Source organism: Raphanus sativus, chromosome 2 (assembly GCF_000801105.2).
Source record: "Raphanus sativus cultivar WK10039 chromosome 2, ASM80110v3, whole genome shotgun sequence".
Classification (NCBI taxonomy): domain Eukaryota; kingdom Viridiplantae; phylum Streptophyta; class Magnoliopsida; order Brassicales; family Brassicaceae; genus Raphanus; species Raphanus sativus.
Genome location: NC_079512.1, coordinates 16869035 through 16890012, shown reverse-complemented (window position 1 = coordinate 16890012; position 20978 = coordinate 16869035). Strand labels below are relative to the sequence as shown.

Sequence of the window (20978 nt, the reverse complement as noted above, 5' to 3'; positions counted from 1 at the left end):
TAAATAAAAACTCAACTATAACCTAATTTTTATTGTTTATTTAAATTTTTGCTAACAAGTTTTTTTTTCCAAAGTTTAATATTAAGTTAAGTCAACAAGAGTACAACTAATGAAGTATTTTAAAACGTTGATTTATTAGGATATTACAATTATGATAAAGTTTACATAGACGATTCGACAACCGACAATACTACCTGCTTTATGAGGATCTACGTCTCACTGCATCATCCGACAATACTACGTCTAACTAATGAAGTATTTAGGAAACTTTTTATTTAGAATACTGATAACAAAATTTGTTTTGTAAGAGATAGATTTTTAAACATAAATTAAATTAAATATGTATATGTTTATGAGATTAAAATTAAGACTTTAACAGAAATTGAGATTGACCATTGATAGTTTTATGATTTTTATTCTATCTATGTTTCCTACGATGGAAGATCTCCAATGATAGATATAATACTATTTTCACTATTTATTATTCAAAGCATTAAATTTGTCCTTACAAATAAAAATATATTTTTATTTTTATTTTTTGAACAAAAATATTATTAAATATTTATCTAACCGCAGTTCAATCGGTACAAAATAAACTATAAATATTTTATTACCTAAAACTAATAGATTTTCTAACTGAAAACATCGTCTAAGTTGAAATATATATTTCTATTAAAATGATAAAAATATAACTTTAAAATTTTTTTCCTAAAAATAAATATACGTATAGATTTCTCTAAGTATTAACTACACGAAACCACACATCTAAATAAAAATAATATTTCAAAAAACTATACGAACTGTATCAATCACATGACAAAATCTTTGAAATAATAGTACGTGTTATGTTTTTTTCAGAAAAAAAAAAATTAAATCCGGGACTATTAAAGACACATATCTAATTTCCGGGTACAGATCTAACCCTCGGGTGGAAGTACAGCCCACTGATAGATCTTTCATGGGTATTCAAATGAACTGAAAACAATAACCCATATCAGTGTGGCTAATGGGGTTTGAACCCGAATTCGCCGTATTGGATTTTTAGTTCTCTCAAGCGCTACTAGACCACCACCACTGGTTAATAGTACATGTTATGTTGCTAATACAATCAACATAATTTCGATAACCATACTGTATCACAACTTGTAACCTGAAAATTTTCTATAAAACTTTACATATTTTATCTTAGCTCATATTGTGTGATGTATAACATTGTATTTTAAATGATTGATCTGTGTTTTTTATTTGTTTTTGATGATTTGGATATTTTTGTTTTGATCCGTTTCTCAAATAAGTTTTTGTGGGGTGATGCCAAATTATAAATATGGCACAATTTTCAGATATCAAAATTATATTTAACAACATACACATAGTTTAGAAATGTTGCATGTGATTCATATAGTTGGTGTGGTTTTCAATACATTATTTTTATCTGTATGTGCAATTATGTGGTGGTATATAAACGTTTATGTAGCTGACAATCATTTTTTCTTTATTTTTCTAATGTATACTATATTTATATTTTTGTTTTAATTATTTGGAACTTTAATATTTAAATTTGAGTTTTTTAATAATTTTTGTGTTTAATATTAGTGTAATCTGATAAAATAATATATTAAGTAAAGAAAATACGCAATTAGGCATAATATTTATCAATATGCTATAGTCATATTTTAATCGAACATTTTGATATTAATTTTTTTCCTAAACCTCCCTATTTTTAACTTCTCTGTAGATTTATCAAATTGAGTACATATTAAATAGAAAAGCTTCTAGACAAACGAAAAAAGGTTGACTTGATTTGTGATTGGAAAAGTGTTCTCGAAAGTCAAAGCACTTGGAGAAATAAAGTCACTAGCGATTCCAATTATTGAGTTCTTTCACACTGTTTATGTCTTTTTTTTTTCTAAATTGTAAATATCACTAAGTGAATAATGAAAGTTTGATTACAACATGAATTGCAATCTAGCCTGTTCACAGAGCTGATCTGATCCTATAAGCCACAAAAAAAAAAGTAAAAGAACCTATAGGATCCATAGAAGAACTAAGAAGCATTGTAACAATACACTTAGAACTAAAGCTTAGCATCAATCATCAATTGATTTCCAAACTCAAGCGCTTCCTAAATCTTTTGCTGATCGAAATCTGCTGGGAAGAGGAGTTTGGCTAAGCAGAGACGGTTTGCCGAAGACTAACCCGAAGGTCTCTCAAGCTGCGACGACGGAGAGCCTGGCTTACACTCCGGTGCTAGCTGAGGAGGGACTTCGTCGAAACCAAACCCAAAGCCACTCGGAAAGTAGCTGTCTAACTTGTCAAGATGTCTTCGCTTGAAAATAAAGCACATGAAGCAATGGTCAAGCATAGTCGGTATAACGCTCCCCAATCCGACTACGCGACCCAAGAGATAAGCGAATACATCACGACTGTCGGAAAGAACAAACCGGAGCTTGACAACGGAGATGAAGGACAGGAGAAGTCAGAAGACCCTCAAAGCAGGCTAAGTCCCACCAATAGCAAGTCTCAACTGTTGGGTATCAAGAGGGAGGGGCATGGGGACTGTCCTCAGAGTACCCTAAGCAACCAACCACCTTAAACTCAACAGAGGGAGAACTGAACCAAGTGGCCAGGAGAAAACCATGGTAATGATACCTAAACTATAATTAGAGGCCCTCAACGGAGACCACGACTCCGTCGCTCTCTGAGAAACGAATCCCCTGAGGAGAGGCTCTACACCCTTCGAAGCTTCGTAGCCCTAAAAATCGTCGGGGGGGCTAGTCGGAGAAAGAAGGAGAGGTAGCTACTCTCTCAACCTACAACTCGATGACTAGAGATTCAGATCTGACCAAGATCCGACGCCGACGCACTAAGGAATCAGAAGAAACAAGGCTACCGATGGTTTCAAACGTTCGCGACCTCGCCTGCGCTCCAGGAAAGAGAAGCACACACTTCTACCCTCGATTGAATCTGAAAAACAGAGAACCAGAGACACATGAGCAAGAAGGAAACGACGCCGTAAGATCAGATCGGTAGATGTGGCTGGAACAAGAAGAAACCGGTGGGGAAGGAGACCAACAGTTAATGAGTCGTCGGCCTCTTTGAAAACGAACTGCAGAGATGGTGAATTTAGGGTTTGACGGCGGGGTGGGGAAAGACACTAGAGAGAACGCTTTCTCTCTCTCTTTTTATATTATTTTATAGAAAACAATTATTGAAAAGGTAAATAAAGTTTTGAAGTTTGAAGGTGAAGGTAAAACAAAAGGAAAATGAGGTTGTTCAGATTTCAACACCATTGATAGGAACTGATCTTGAAGTGTAGGCCATCTATATCAAGTGATGGTTGATATTTATGACGAGCTATATAGCACGTAAAAATCTTATATACTGTACTAGTAATATGTCTATACATATATTTGTAGAGTTTGTTCATGAATGACTAAACTATTTAATTTTTGAGGAAATAAGTTGAAGATAATGAATTGATTGTCGATTAACTGTTCATTTTAAATATATTGGTCGAGGAGAGATTTTCAGTAGGCACACATTAACCGTTGATACGGAGAGTATAGGTTAAATTAATATGATTTGATTAATCAGAGTAAATTTTAAAATAAACAGAGAGGTTTGAATATTTCCTGAATGTCTATATTTTTATTTTTAATGATCGAGTCCTTTGGCTACTTTTCAGGACCCAATAATATTAAGTCCTTTGAAAGGAAGTACTCTAAAGGTTAAAGGTTGTTTGCATGAAAAACACACCTCTCTTGTTTTTGAATATGCCTCACTAATTAAATACCTCCTCCGTCTAGTAATCATGAGATAATCATGACATCCTTTGATCAGGTCGTACTAAATCCACGTTTCTTCCAAATCTAACAATCACTTTTTCTGTAACACCGCGTCCATGACTAATGGTCCATCCATGTTCGCTTTTTCGGTCTGTGGATTTCATCCCGTTCTATTGGTCGGTCCGTTAATTTTTTCAAAGGCTCGAAATCACAGTTTACTGACTCTGCAATCACCATCCGACATTTCCCTGTGCTTTAGCCTCACTCACATGATATCGCAAATCACTTTTCGATAGGTCACCCATCATTTCAATACTCCAGCCCAAACACATTTAACTCTAGAGTTTTAAACGGATTTATGATGGAAAAAGTAAGTCAGTTTTGATGACATAAGTAACCAAATCAAATTCTCTTAAGCCTTTTACGTATATCACAACTTGGGATATTACATTTTCTTTTTGTCAACTATTTCATTTCATAAACTCAAACTAGAGTACTTGAACTCAAACTAGAGTACTTGCAGAACAGAGATTGATTACACTTCTTGAAAAAGCAACAACTAACCAGATTGTTGTGCACATATTAAAGCCAAAAATAAAGGAGTGAAGAGAGTGGCAAGGATTTTATTGTCGAAAAACAAACCTCCAATCTCATTCAGGTCTAACCCTAAATGCAGGGGAGAGAAGAGAATAATTAAGTCTGAGAGTACTTGAAAGCTAGAGAGACCAGCAAACAATGCTGACTGAGGAGCATCATGCATCGCTAAAGCTTTGGATGCAAGGATTGTACCCACACATTCTACGAGCAGAGTCTTGGAGGTTAGAGGTATCATTCATTCCATATAAGGGTTGTTTATTTCACCATCTAGATGAGTCAACATGATGAAGATGAAAGTGTTGTTTGTTTACATTTAAAAGTACAGATCATTTATATTGTTCATTTGGATGAATTTTAAAAATCTATTCTTAATTTTAAAAATTACCTGGCTGATCTAAATTGAGCAATCTAGATACAGATTAGGGGTAGCGCTCGAGTATCCATTCGTGTTCAGTTCAGATCTATTCGTGTTTTGGGTTTTCGGGGTTAAAGATTTCAGCCTCGTTCGGATATTTCTAAATTTTATGTTCGGATTCGGTGATCTTTGCAGGTTCGGATAATCCATTTAAATTATTTTAAAATTCATTATATACTTTAAATTTCTCAAAACTATAAACAAAATGATATATTACATATGAATTTGAATAACATATGTCAATAAATATTTTAAGTATTTTTGGTGTTTTGAGTATACTTTAGCTATTTTATACATTTAATTATGAATATTTTTATATATTTTCAAGTATTTTGAACAAATTTAACGTATCTTATATGTTTTGGATGTTTTAATATACATTAAATATAAAAGTATATGTATCCTAAATGGTCAACAATTGTTCAAACAATGAGCGATCCCCAAGGTCCACAGAAAAAATCGTTTGCAGCAAAACAAGAATCATGTTGGAAAGATGTTGAACGATTGGAATTCTAAAATCCAAATTTGCTATTGTCGCAGGATCCTCACGTTATTGGAAGAAATAAGAATGCATAACATGATAATTAAAGATGAACGAGACATCAACGCACCGATTAGAGATGCAAGACCGGGACCGCCAATAAACGTTGAAATGGCTATAAATGAAAATATGTGTTTTCAACAATTTTTATCACATATTCAGCGGATAAAAAATAAAAAACAATTCATATATCTATATTATTAAAAGAGAAGTACACATATAGAATGCCCCTTAGTTTTCAGTGTTATTTACATTTCCATGGCACTGACATTAAATAATATTTCCTATTTTAATGCTGTCTTTTCTACTTTGATTAATGTGTTTTCCAAAATTAAAATTGAATTAAATACACAATTAAATAATACTTCCTATTTTAATGCTTTGTCTTTTCCACTTACATTAATGTGTTTTCTAAAATTAAATCTATATTAGTTACACTTCATTAACTTCTCAATTAAATCAATGTCAAATTCAAAAAATTACATTTTTATTGGACAAACAATTCATGAAAATTACAATATCAACTCTTCATTGAACAAATCTGAACGAAAAAAGTATTACCAAATTTAAACTGAAACTAGATAATATCCAAACGGATTTACCATTTTGGTATCTAGATAACCATAACTAAACCTTATCTGAACGAAATATTTCGGATATTCGAATGTATTTAAATCATATTTGTATACTTCAATATGTTAGCTATTTTTCGAGTTAATATCCAAGATATAAGCTATTTTAAGTTGATTTGAAATATAAAAAATAGTCAAAAGTAAACATCTAAAGTAGATAAACAATAATCAAAGATTCTCAAATTCAGTTAAAATTTATTCGGATTTGAGATTTTCGAGTTTAAAGATTCTAGCTCTATTCGGGTATTTATAAACTTTGGTTCCGGTTTGATTTAGATCTTTGCGGGTTTGATAACCCATTTAAATTATTTCTAAATTTTCAAAATTTATATATCTTTAAATATCCTTCAATCTAAAATAAATATAACATGTGAATTTGAGTAATGTAAGCTAAAGTACCTAAATTAAAAATTAAAATAAATTTAACTTGAATATTTGGATGAAGAATAAATATATATATATATATATATATTAAGTATTTTTGGTCAAATACGATCAAATATTATAAATATACTATTTAGTATAAATAAATAAAAACTAAAACTGAAAATTAATACCCGTGCGGTCGCACGGGTCAAGATTTAGTATACTATTAAAAGGAAAGCATTCTTGGAAAATCTATTTATACTTTGTTTGGACCCTTTCATTTAAATGTTTCAGCTCATATTTCTCTTAAAGCCCCACAATATGCTTTATATAATTTTAGGCCCAATCCAATACAATTTATTTCACACCTTATGCACCAAACGAGATAGTAACATTTAATTTTAGAGCTATATCAAACGTTTTTACCATTACATGTATTCGGTAATGGTTTACCATTACATGTCCTATATCAAAAATTCAAGATGTCAATTACTCAAAACCATTATACAAATATTCCGCAAAAGCAACAATTCAAACATTGTGCCATTCATACAAAACACTAAATAACGCTTGAAACTGCAATCACCCGCATCCGCAAACTCCCGCAATCGCAACTGTAAACTCCCGCAACCGCAACAGCTGTGTTTGAATCAATCAGGACATTAATGGTGAAACTCACTGAAAACCTAGTTAGAAAAGATATCGTAGATGATAAAAAGAGGATATTATCGAAAATTATTTCAATAAAAAATCTAGTTACAATATTTTGTTTCTCACCTAATACTTTTAAAAACTGTAAACTCCCGCAAGCGCAATAGCTGCGTTTGATTAAAATCTAGTTTATTTTATAAAAGTAGTCATTTTTATCAACTGTTTTAAAACTATTTATAATTATCATTTAAGTTTTACCGAAATTATTCAAACGTAACCAAATTGAGCATAATTTTAATCAAAATATAATTGAAACAAAAAACTTTAATTAGTTTCAGTAAAGAAAAAAGTTATAAACCAAATTACTCGAATACCAAACTTTTTCCAGTTCAAGTCAGCACTCAGCACAATTTTGGTCAGAACCGAACTACCGAACCTGCGAACTGAACTACCCAAATCTGCAAAACGTTGTCTAGTTTGACCCGGTACAGCCGGTTTTGAAACATTTAAACAGGAACCGGAAATTTATTTATATTTTGGCTTCAAACACAAAGCATAACTACAGGTTTGGTACAAGATAACATCCGCTGATCTTGAAGTAGCTAAGTTGTAAGGTCTCAACTTTTAAGATCGACCAGCTTTTTTTAACTTGTAGTTTCACCAATACGAAACAAGACTTCACGAAAATGATAACAAAAACTAAAAGAGTAATATTGATATAACAAATGCCTTTGCCTGTTTTTCTTTAACTCAGATTCACAGTCCACTTCATGTTGTCTTCGGTCAGACCCATCTGCAAGCTTGTCAGAACGGTGTAGAGTTTCTCCGAGACAGGTCCAAAGCTACCTTCACCGTAAGATACTCTGCGTAACAAAGGCAAAAGCTTTACCTCTTGTCTTAAATGAGGATACAAATAAAAGGAAAGATTTATATACCTTTTGCCTTTATAAGTAATGCTTCCAACGGGAGAGACAACCACAGCAGTTCCAGTGCAGAAAACCTCGTCCGCTTCTAGCAACTCATCCACAGTCACATTCCGCTCCTCCACCTAGCATGACACCCAAAGAAACATGCTCTATGACCACTAGCTCATACTTGTGAGTATAGCTGAGAATCTGAAGAAAGGGAGAGAGATTACCTTAAACCCTTGACTACGAGCAACGTCAACTATACTTTTCCGCGTGATCCCTGGTAAGATGGTTCCTCTTATTTCAGGAGTAGAGACCACATTGTCCTGGCAAAAGAGAGTAAGCAAGCAACCACGATTCGGTCAAAAAGTCTTGACAAATTAGGAACTGATAAGGGGAGAGACATCTTATAGACTCTATATGGCATCATTGGATTCTGAAAGATTTTGATTTTTCTTTACCTTCACAATGAAAATATTGCAAGACGAGACCTCCTCGAGATATCTTTTGTAGATGCAATCAAGGTACAAAACATCTGAATATCCTTTGGCTTTCGCAACAGCCTGTGCTTTCAGTACCTACAATACAAGTTGTTACACGTGAGTGAGTACATAAGCCAGTCCACAGAGATGTTAACAACTTGAACTTTACTTACTGCAGCATAATTGCCAATGGTTTTAACACCTCCGGTACCACCAGGTGTCGCACGGTGGAATTCACTTTCCACAATCAAATTGATTGGTGACACACCTTCTTTGAAGTAGTTCCCAACAGGAGAGACATAGACAAGGAAAGTATATTCTGGTGCAGGTGCAAGACCAAGAACAGCTCCAGTTCCCATTAGCAACGGTCTGATGTACAAGGAACCTTTACCTGGAGGTGGAACCTGAAAAAACAAGACACCAATCATATTTAAACTCATAACAGCCAACAAACTTTTGTAAAAACCTCCTTTGCATCATACCCAACGTTTGTTTGCTAACACAGTTGCTTTCACAGCTTCGACAAACTGGTCAATGGTAGGAGCAGGCATACACATCCTCTCAGCACCACTTCTCATACGCTTTGCATTCTCTTCAGGACGGAAGAGGAGGATACTCTTACCGTCTTGCTTTCTGTAAGCTTTCATCCCTTCGAACAATCCCTACAAACAAAAAGGGTTGCAACAAAGGTACACAACACACAGATAAGACTATTTTATAATCATACACAGAACTAGCATAGCAAACAAGAGACTAGATTCATAGCCAGATTGTGTTTCAGTGTCAAACTTCTTCATACTTTCTGCACTCCCTAAAAGATTCTTGATTAGCATAGACTAAGCTCTCGTTATAGCAAAGGACACACAACTTTGAGAAACTAGGAAGCAAAGTCAACGGGCATCAAGAATCTGACAAACCTCATATTTTCATGAAAGGTGTTTCAACTACAAAAGATTAAGCTAGTTTAGGGTAAAAGGACATGACTTTGAGAAGCTAGGAAACATAATCAGACAGCAGTAAAGGACAAGAAAGCTATAAAACAAAACCTGTCCGTAGTTGAGTACACCAGCAGATGGGCTGACTTCAATGTTCCCAAAACGTTGCAACTCGCCATCTGAGAACTCACCACCAAGGTTACATTTCATGACGTACATGTGATCAGTGGGCTTAATACCGAAGCCGATGTTGTCCCAATCTATGTCGGCTAGTTCAGTAACACCCTTACTACTCCCACACATAAAACCAATCTCATCATCCAATAACCAAAACAAAAAAAAAAAGAAAAGAAAATTGATTGTCCATCAAAACGAACCTGGAAGAAGAGTTTGACAGGACCGCACTGCAACGAGTAAGGGAGACTCCGCCATTGACGAAACTTGAAGAAACAGAGGAAGAAAAAGAGTTGACCTTGATGGAGGAAGACGATGGAGATAAGTTCCGAGTGAAGGAGAAAGAGTGGAGGCGTGTGGTGGAGGCGTGTGAAGGAGAAAGCAGGTAGCTTTGATTAAGATTAGGGGAAAGTGTAGCTCTCTCCATCGTTCGTCTCCGAGAGAAAATGTTTTAGATTCTTCTTTTGGTGTCTGTAATGGGTGACGGAGGCTATGTGCGTTTTCCTTTGACCTCCTCCTTTTTACCCTAACTCGAAAATTGTTAAAAAAATACTGCTTTCGTAATAGCACTTTTATGTTTTTGCAATGTTTTGAAAACTTATCCGGTGACCAGATCATTGACCACGAGTAAACCACGAGTTAATACATGAATTAATTTTATTATATAATAATATATTAATTATAAAAATAAAAATATAGAAACTAAAGTTAATATTTTCTGAATATTTTTTAAAACATCTATTCCTTAAATGCGAAGTAATCTGCCACATGTTCTCTCTACAATCGTTTTTACAAAAAAATACTCCCTCTGTTTCATAATAAGTGTCACTCTGAGTTTATTTTCTTGTTACACAAATAGTGTCACTTTACAATTCCAATGTAAATTATACTAACTTTCAGCTGAAAATTAATTGCAAACTGCATTGATTTTATAAATAATTTTATTTATCCAAAATACTATTGGTCAAAGAGGTATAATTAATTACAACTTACATATATTTTAACAACTTTCTTAATCTGTGTGAAAAATGTCACAACGACACTCTTTAAGAAACGGAGGGAGTATGACATAGCTATTAAAATTGATGACATGTCATATGGTTAAATATGGCACATACAATTACTTTAATGACAACTAGATTTTGACCCGCACGCCCGTGCGGATGTATATTTGAAAAATATATTGTTATTCATTTTTCACGTCAATATCAAAGTTAGATAAAAAAATTCAAATCTGAAGAACCGAACCGATCACGATCCGAAAGAGTAATATCAAACCCAAATCAAAATTGATTAAATATCCAAATTATTCAAAATTTTGATATTTAGACAACCGAAACCATAACCAATTCGAACCAAAGTATTTTAGATATCAAAATGTATCCAAAAAGGATTTATATACTTATATATATATATTAATTATTTTTAGTTTTAATGTATATAAAAACATCCAGGATATATATGATACTTTTAGGTTGGTTTAAATACTTGAAAATATATAAAAATAGTCAAATATAAATATCTAACATAGTGAAGGTACACTCAAAATACCAAAAATATTTAAATAATTATTGATTTTTGATCCAAAATTAAAACTAAACCAATTTATATATTAAGTTTAGGTATTCTGACATATGTTATTCAGATTTATATACAATATATTATTTTATTTATAGATTTTAAGAAATTTAAAATATATGATGAATTTAAAATAATAATTTAAATGGGTTGTCTGAACCCGAACTGAACCCGCAAAGATCTGAATATAATCGGACTGAAATTTAGAAATATCCTAATGGGGCTGAAATTTTTGACTCCGGAAACCCAAAACCCAAACAGATCCGAAACGAACCCGAATGGATACCTGAACGCCCAGCCCTAGTCATAATTTGAACTGAAATTTAGAAATATATGAATGGAGCCGAAATCTTTGACTCCGGAAACCCGAAATCCAAACAGATCCAAAACGAACCAGAATGAATACCTGAACGCCCAGCCCTAGTCACTATTATGTATCATATATATGTCATCATATAATTAATTGTATTGGTCCATCATATAAATAATCATATAGATATATATATTATATTCTTAAAGTTTAATGTGAAATATAAAAACCATAATTTAAGTTGGTATATGGAATTAATATTTTTGTTGTATTTTTCTTATATATATTGAAAACATTTTTAAATAATGGTTATTGGAAAATATTTTAGTAAAAATAAAATTTTGAATATATGCATATTTTAAATCAATTTTTGATATAAATCAAATTTAAAGTATTATTTTTGATTTGAAATATGTTAACAAAATTTAATTTTTATTTTATGATTATTTTAGACAAAACAATGTTTTAGGTAATTAGATTAGTCCATTTTGTATATTTTAAAACTGATATAATGGATTTCCAACTTTTATTGATAACATAGGCCATTACTTTTTTTTTCTTGAAACTTTTATCCATGTTTTAAAATTTTATTTTTTTGCATTAGTTTTCTATTAATATTTTTTTAATACCTAATAATATTTAACATAGCATTACAATCTACACTTTTAACAATACACTAGATTCTGATCGTCTTTTGAAAGAGCGGTATATTTTTGTTTTTTTTTTGAAAAATTTAATTTTTATATTTTAAATTTTAATTATATGTATGTTTAATATTAAATTAAATTGATATAGTAGTTCCTTAAATAAATGAAATATGAAAATTTAAAAATTTAAAAAGAAATATAAAACAAAAAATATACATGTCCTTGTGAGTCTCAATCTTTATGTATATTATTAAATTAAATAAGGAAATAAATCCAAAAATATATATTATATAGAAGAAGATACAAATACATGTGAAAATTTGAAACAACATATTGAACAAAAAAATAAACGGTAAAATTATTATGTTTTGTAAAATGATAGACACGCCTCATATATATTATATAAAAATAAATGAAAATAAACACCCGCACAAGATCTAGTAAAATAATAATTTAGATATGTATATATTTTATGTTTATAAAGTATTTAGAAAATAATTAACTTAAATTTTTCTATTTTCATTTTATATACAAAATATCAAAAAATAATTTAGATTATTTAAAGAAAAACTATAACTAGAGGTCATTAGAGGAAGAGGAAGACGACAGAAAAACTGAAAGAAACCTAACTTTTTAATTAGAAATTTAGAACATAAATCATAATCTAAAGACATAATAAAAACTTAAATAATGTAAAAGTTATATATTGGTTCAACCGGCACCCAAACCGAATTTATATTTGATCACCGGATCGATTACAAAAAAAAAAAAATTGATCACCGGATTTACCCGTTCAGCCGCAAATCCGGTCGGGTTTCAAAATACTTGTTTTCAGTAACCATTTTTACCTTACTTTCAAAGAGTAAAAAAACATTTATAGTTTAGGTTTAACCCTAAATAATCTAAATTTAGGGTTTTGAGTTGAGAGTTGGGGTAAGATTTAAAGTTGAGGGTTTAGGATTTAGGGTTTATGATTTAAGGCTAAGGGTTCTAATTCCAAAAAAGTATAATTCAAAAATATAAAAAATACTATTTTTATTTTATTTATTTATTTATTTACCTTTTAACTAAAAAGATGTTTTTGAAAATATATTTTTAGTGATGGTAAACATGAATAATGATATCTTTTTTTGACAACAATAAACTATTCTATTAAGAGACCACCAGCCTAGATAGCCAAATCGGAGGGGGGTCTCTTGTTATAGTGGGACGTCATAGGTTTTTAATTGGGTAAGTGGGTCGCTTTAGGTTTTTATTGGGTAGATGGGCCGTTAGTGAGGGAGAAATAAATCGGTGCCCATTTTAGCCTTTTGACCCGCATAGTTTTGGCGAGTGACCCACGAAACTTTGTCAAATGATGCACAACAAACGACCCACAGACTTAGTGACCCTTGTCCGACTCAAGTTTTCTCACGTGTGAGAACTAAAAAAGTTTATTTTTTTATTTTTTTTTGACAACCGGTAAAAAGATCAAAGGTAAGAAATTGTCCTTTCCATCTTAACTTTTCCCGCCATTTACTGTTTTCTGATCTTTGTAGTAATTTTAATTAATTATTTTGTGTGTGTTCTTACTCGGTAATGGTGAGATTAAGTTATTACCGGTGGACAACAAAAGAAGTGACCCTAAGAGAACAAGATATTTTCATCCTCTGAGGCCGTCGATCTGCATCCACCGTAACTGAAAAGGATGGAAACAATCATCGGTGGTCGGAGCTTAGGGTCAAGTAGTGTTGCTAAAAGTAAGGAAATCAGTACCAACACCGGAGAAGGTATAGTGTTCGATCTCAAAGCTTCAGTATTTGTTTTTAAAAATGTGTGCTTCCTCTATTTAGCAAATGACCATAACGGGTTCTTATTTTTGGATCGTAGGTCTGTGTAATTCCTGCATTGTGGTTATGGCTGGGAGGTGGATAATGTTTGACAATGGAGTTTGGGATTTCAAGATAGATAATGATAGAATGGGTAGAGCTGTCGATTCATCCAGACTTAGAGGTGCCGACGAGTTAAAAGTCAGTATTCTAGCTACGTATGGGCTTTCGGGAAGGGAAGTCTCAGCCGAAATGTCCTATTGGCTGAATGATGGAGAGAGTGAAATGGTGGGCACAGGGGCTGCTCCTGTGGAGATAGCAACAGGCAAAGATGTCAGGATTTTCAAGGCTCTTCACCGGGCAGACAAGTCTGTTAATCTCTTCGTAACATTCAGAGAGTGTGTTTTAGGAGAAATGATATTTCTATGGTCCGAACGACTCATTGCGTCCCAAGTGAATGCATCCGTTGGACCTCCTGATGAAGACTTGGTTATGTTGATGCAAGTAGAAACAATTGAAGCATGCTACAAAGAAAAGTCTCAGTCTGGTGGCATGGTTGCAACGTCAAAAGATCAAGGTAGAAGCGGAGAACCTCTTGGCGAAGTGAGTGGGGCTAATACAGAGAGTTGCGAGAAAGAAAAGGGAAAAGCCTGTGGAGATGACATGCGAGTGGATAATGGAGAGAATAAGGGAGGAAATGTAGGAGAAGGCTGCGGAGTGAAAACGGCGTCAGATAATCTGGCTCAACAAATCTGTGTCGAACAAGATTGATTGCCAAAAGCATGAACATGATTGCCAAAGAGAACGTGATATATTGAAAGAATAAGCCAAAACCCATACGGTTTAGACTATTAGTGTCTAGAGCATCCGAAAATTACAGTATGTTCATGAGGGGGAGAGAGGATAACCCCATGATACATGAACACACTATAATCTTGCGGATATGACAGCTCAGACGCATTGTCCTTTAAATACAATCATATGTGTGAACTTATAGTTCTCTGACTCTCCATAGAGAGGTCACAAAGATATCTGATTAAGGACATATTAATCCCTAAGACTAAAAGTCTATAAGCTTGGGGACATCACACGATTTACATGTATAAGAGATATAGTGCATCAGGCCATATAAAGTAAGCATAGATAATCCCATCTAAAGGGTCATGATCCAGACATAGACCATCCTAAGAAATTATGTATAGACCACCACAAGCATATGTGCTGTCTAGGATGGAACCTCATAAGAAGATGAGATAAGATTGAGATTATATGTTGGATAAAAGAATATTTCTTTCTCCCACGAATTCTAAGAGACCATGAGCCAAACATGGGTACACGGATTACATACAAGATGTATCCGATTGTGGCCAAGGTACACGGATTACATACAAGATGTACCCGACTATCCAACATCAAGGAGAAAGAAATAAGTTGGTAAATATAAAAGAAATGAGAGAAATGGATTGGTATTAACCATCCCTGTCTTGGCAAGATCCTCGGACCAGAGAAAGTAATACTGGACGTCCATATAAAGAAAGAAAATCTTATAAAGATAGCCAGACATATTAGACCCGAATGAATGATTAAGTCATATCAGCTTAGCACCACGAAATAAATGTCCTAGTAGAGACATAATCAAGTGCTATAAGTCTATACAAGATAGACCAATATGTTCCATATATAAGGAACCTCGGATAGAAAGAGAAATGTGCTCATAATGATAGATCCGAGGTCACACTAAGGAAACCAGACCAGACATAGAGACAAGGTTGGCCAGCTGAACATCTAAGGTACCGAACCATGTAGCTTGGGACGCCAAGATACAAGGTAACAAAGGTTCTGGATAATGAAATCTCTAAATTGATTAGAACATGTCTGGAACGCGATAGAACGCGATGGAACATCATATAAGGTGTCGACACACATATATATACACACATAAGTGATAAAGATGCATAAGAGAAATCACTTGAACATAAGAGATATAAGCGAGGATCACGAACCCACGTGAGAGTACTCATAAAGAAAAAAAAGGGACGTGGGGTTAAAGAAAAGAAAGTATGAGATAGGCGTATTGGCCACATACATAAGAGAGACGCCATCTAACCAGTGAACAAATGAGTCTTGTGAGAAATAGAAAATAGTGAGATGTAGAACATGAACATATAGACAAGAGGTCGTCCATGTTCCTACATAAAAGCATTCAAAGGAATGGCTTTATCACACAAGGATACTCACAAGGACTAAGGAACAATTTATAAGGAGATATACTCCTATGTGGTGAATGCTACTACAGAAAATAGAGATTGATTTTGTCTAGACACATATGAAATAAATAATGGTGTAGTAAGCAGTATATGAATCACTGGATGATAATAGAAAGGTACCAGAAAGATCAGAGAAAGAAAATCTCGTAGAACAGTGTAATTCCTGAGCTGTCCGTGGACTGAAGTAAAAGGCAGCTGCATGCATATAATGAGACTAAGTGATACTTAGTGAATGAGTTCCATCAGAACATTCATGATCAGTCCGTATGAAAATCATTCTATTGTATGAAAGAAATTCCTTGTGTTTATACTTAAGAAAGGGATGATTAAGTGTGTTGGGATCTATGATCCAACGTACCAAAATAGAATGTGATATGGTCAGAGAATAAGAGGATGAATCCATCAGATTCACTACAAAAGGATCCATATCAACTAGGATCATGTCCAACCTAGTTCGAACTTAATCATCCTGGTCCCATTCATGAACAGATTATTGACACACATTGGACGATAGCATGATCTGAAAGGATCATGGATATACAAAAGCATTTATGGTCGAGATCCATCCAAAGAAGATGGATGAAAATAAATGAGACACTCCCGTATATAAAAAGTCCATATGTTCTGGTCAAGTACCATAGAACACGTCCGACCTTATTTATGAAATGGACGAAAGATTTTGGTTTATTTATACTAATCAAACAAAGAGGAGTTTGGTTGATTTTGCTAATGCAGGATATTCATGAAGCATACAATTACAGCAACATCACCCAATCATGTCAAGATCATTGCCTTTCATGAGGTAAGTCGCGAGGTCGTTTGGAGACGGTCCATTACCAATCATATCCGTGTACCAGTCAAGTGCCATCCGTCCTACCAGGACATGGAGTGATCAGCAGCAAAGATGTACATCCTGACAACATATTAATGGAGTTCCAGAAGACATGCAGACGTCTAAGAAGCTTCCAGTTCACTCAAGGGAGAATTCAGATGATTTCTTCACCAAGGCACCACCGACAGTGACGTTTGAGAAGCTTGTGCACCAGATTGAGACGTGCAGGCTCAAGGACCTATACTGAGGTCCAAAACAGGGGGAGTAGTGTGTGTTGTACTCTTTTTCCTGTCTTTGGTTTCCCTTTTACCACATTGGGTTTTGGGTTTTCCAGGAGAGGTTTTAATGAGGCAACATTAAGCACACTACGAGCTCTAGACGGTTCTGGCATCCAAGGGGGAGTGTTATGAATATCATGTTTGTAGATGTTCAACAACCAGGCCCAAACCATTAGAATATAGTCTAGAGTCTAGGCCTATTTATGGCCCACCATGTATTAGGCCCATTAGGGTTTATGATCGATGTAATCCTATATAAGGAATCCTCTTGTTTATTAATGAATATCACGAAATCCTCTTTCACAAATACTACTTTCACAACAGAGATTATTTTGTTAAAGAAGCTCATTTAAAGATTTTTATAATTTAAATTTAAGTAATGCTCATAACTAATAACCAAGTAAAAATTAAATACGAACATCTTGCTGCTAAATAAATTATGTAGAATACATCATATAAGGGAAAATAGAGCTTTGAAACAAACAATGGAACTCGATTGTATTTTGCGAGTTCCCAGTCTCCATAGTGGGACTGATCAGTGTTTGTGAGCTTTCTTTGAACTGGGGACCTTTTCATCATCAATGAGAGTCTCAGTGGAGGTTATGACTGAGTCAGTATGCGTAGGCTCTGGGTCTTTTTGCTTGCTGGACGGTCCTTCAATAACTAAAACAACATCAGATCCCTGTTTATGTGATCATAACACCGCATTTCACCACAGAAAGTTTTACAGCTCCGCCATATCATCAGAAACTCCACAGTTACTATAACTTTTAAAATGTGAAGCATAGATAAATGAGCTAATGCAGAAAGCAAGCAACACCAGATCTCTTATTTAGTTATTTTCAAATAAGAGACGTTTTGATAATTTAATTGTGCACAGCATGAAGAGGAGAGACAACTCAAACAAAACATGTATTTGGCCATGTTATTATAGTGATCCTTATTCAGTAGTGAACATACCTGGGGGTGAATTAAGAACGTAGCTTTTAAGTTCAGATAATGTGACGGATTCAATTTTCTTAACACCACCATACTTGGAAAATGTGGCAGAGGAACCACTCTTTGCTCTACAGAGCCTGCATCTTGTGTCTTTAGTGTGGAAAGTGTGTCACTGATGTGGCATTGAGGAACAAATAACATGCACATACAGATTAAGAGAGCATGAAGACTGATGCGTTCCTGTTATTGTAAATGACATTCACTATCACTTCATTCATTCTCTGTCTAAAATGGAAAGAGCCATGGTTCCGACCAGGAACAACCTTAGAATCACAGTCCGCTAAAGCCAACTCTGCCCAAAACCAGAGAAGACGCAACTCTGACCAAATTAAACAGAGGTATGCACCTTATTCTGAGTCTCAGAGAATGTAAATCTCTCTCCCATCGTTCATGCACATACAGAGAAAAAGACAATATCGTGGAGAACATAATAGGTTTCAGACTTGATAAGAGTGATCAAGAGTATTTCTGCCTTCATTGTTGTTGCCCACCATGAGATAGGCTTATGAAGCTGTGAACTCAAGCTTTCCATCTCAAGTTATCAATCCACAGAGGAAGCTCCACTCATACCTAACTAAATAAGCCCCTGCACGCAAAAATAAAACTTAAATATTTAATTTTAATTAGACGGCTTCCCTGTAAGTCGTCCGGCATGCGATTTACGCTGAAGCCTTCTGTGATATCAAGGTTTGACCAGAATCTCAGAATAAAATTCTGGAAAACTTCTCTGTAAGTCGTACCCCAGAAGACTTACATGGAAGTCGTCTAGTTAAAATAAATATTTAAATTTTATTTTTCAATTGCAAAAGTAATATTTTTCACTGACAGTGAGAAGATTTACACCCAGAATTCAGAAGATTTACAGGGAAGTTTTCTGGCGGAAGACTTTTGTGTAAGTCCTCTGGAGAAAGTCAAATTTCTGACACAATCTGGCCAATTGCAAGACTAGCATGTTTATCGTAGACGATTTATTGGAAAGTCTTCTCTGGTATTTTAGAGATTTTTTGTTAACACAGAAAAGTTGGAAGACTTCCAGAAAAGTCGTTTCTAAAAACACACATAAAATTAATTGCAAAAGTAATCTCTGCATTGACCAGAAGACTTTCGTATAAGTCTTCTACGACCAGAAGACTTTCGTATAAGTCTTTTACGACCAGAAGACTTACACGATAGTCTTCTGACGAACAGATCTGGAAAAAAATCAATTTCATACTTTCAACAAGAAAGATAACTTGATTAGTTTTTCCAAGCAAACATAACTTCACCATGAAACAGATCCATTTCTTAATGACCAAGAATCATGAGTTTGAACTTTACAAGTTTCAGAATCAAAATTTTGAATTTTTTTGGATGAATATAGAGAGAAAGTAAAAGAGATGTGGTTTTTGAGCATAAAAATGAAATAAGAGGATTGAAAATCGATTTTTAGGTGCATTAAAAGTTTCAAATTGGTTGTTCATGGTGGTTGGTGTATTGATGACAATGGTAATTTTGTAAATACTTGATGAAGATGAGAATGATAGAGTAAAAGACTCATTTTTCGGAAAAAATAGTGGTATTTTCGTGAATAATCCGAACTTTTGAGGTGAACAGGGCAAATAAAAGTTCCAAAAAAATTGTAACTTAGTTTTGTGTTTAAATTTGAGTTTTGAGTCATCATTTTCAAAAAAAAAACCCATATTCTTAATGCATAATTGATTGATTGCATTAGTTACATTATAATATAATTTGTTATTTCATAAATTAGAAATCGTTAATCTTGTTCTAATTGATTGATTCGATTAATTTTATGTGCCATGTAAATAGGAAAGTATGATAAAATTGTGTACCAAACTTACCATGTTAATAGGAAGTATTTGTTTGCTCAATTTAAATGATTTCCATACTATTTGTTTAAAATTAAATGATAATAGCATATTTGTAATATTGAAAGAAAATCAAAATGATGTCAAAAAATGGTTTGATGTTTTAATAGTATTTATATATATATGTATAGATGATATAGTCTATTGATTACTTGGTGGATATGATTGGTAGGAAATATAGTTAGTGTAGGTGGTCAAATTCTCATTTTCCTTTTTACACTTGATGATTTTTTTTTACTTTTAAACAAAACTAGATTTTGACCCGCCCTTTAAAGGGCAGTTATATTTTTGTTTTAATTTAGTTCTCGTATTTGTGTTTTCTTTTTGATTATATATATGATTTTTCTTTATAATCATATTTATGTATAAATTTTAATCAAAATATATTTTATTAAATAATAGCAAATTAAAAATTGATCCGGTATGTTGCCGGTCGAACCCGCCAACCGTTGGATTTCAATTTTGTTTCGTCCAAAACTGAAACCCGCGGGTTAAAAATTGATACCCGCGGGTGTAGTCAACCTGTTGAGAAATATATTTTGACCCGTCCCTAAAAGAGCGGATATTTTTTTGTTTTAAATTAAATTTTTGATATTTGTTTTTTCTTTCTGATTATATTTGTAATTTTGTAATCATATTTATGTATAAATTTTAATCAAAATATATTTTATTAAATAATAGCAATTTAAAAATTGATCCGGTCAAGGCACGGTTAAGGCTGGATTTCGGGTCGAACTCGCCCCGTTGACCCGCCAACCCGCGGATTTTCAGTTTTGGTTTGGTTAATAAATATGATCCGCACAAGCCGCAAACAAATAACTTTGTACTCGCACCTGCTTCGCTTTAATTATTATAAAAATATATTTATAATAAAAATTATATATGATTTAAATTTTAAATTATTATTT

At 33.4% G+C, this 20978-nt stretch overlaps 1 protein-coding gene across 1 annotated transcript; it reads right to left on the bottom strand.

The window, feature by feature from the left end:
- Positions 1-7492: 7492 nt before the first annotated feature.
- On the bottom strand, positions 7493-10000 carry LOC108843574 (branched-chain-amino-acid aminotransferase 3, chloroplastic). Its single transcript, XM_018616802.2, has 8 exons — positions 9690-10000; positions 9424-9601; positions 8860-9039; positions 8551-8781; positions 8357-8473; positions 8126-8221; positions 7923-8035; positions 7493-7850 (listed from the first exon to the last, which is right to left on the bottom strand). Exons 1-8 carry the CDS (start codon positions 9911-9913, stop codon positions 7733-7735), a joined length of 1257 nt encoding a protein of 418 aa, XP_018472304.1. The 5' UTR covers positions 9914-10000; the 3' UTR covers positions 7493-7732.
- Between the last annotated feature and the right edge of the window lie 10978 nt (positions 10001-20978).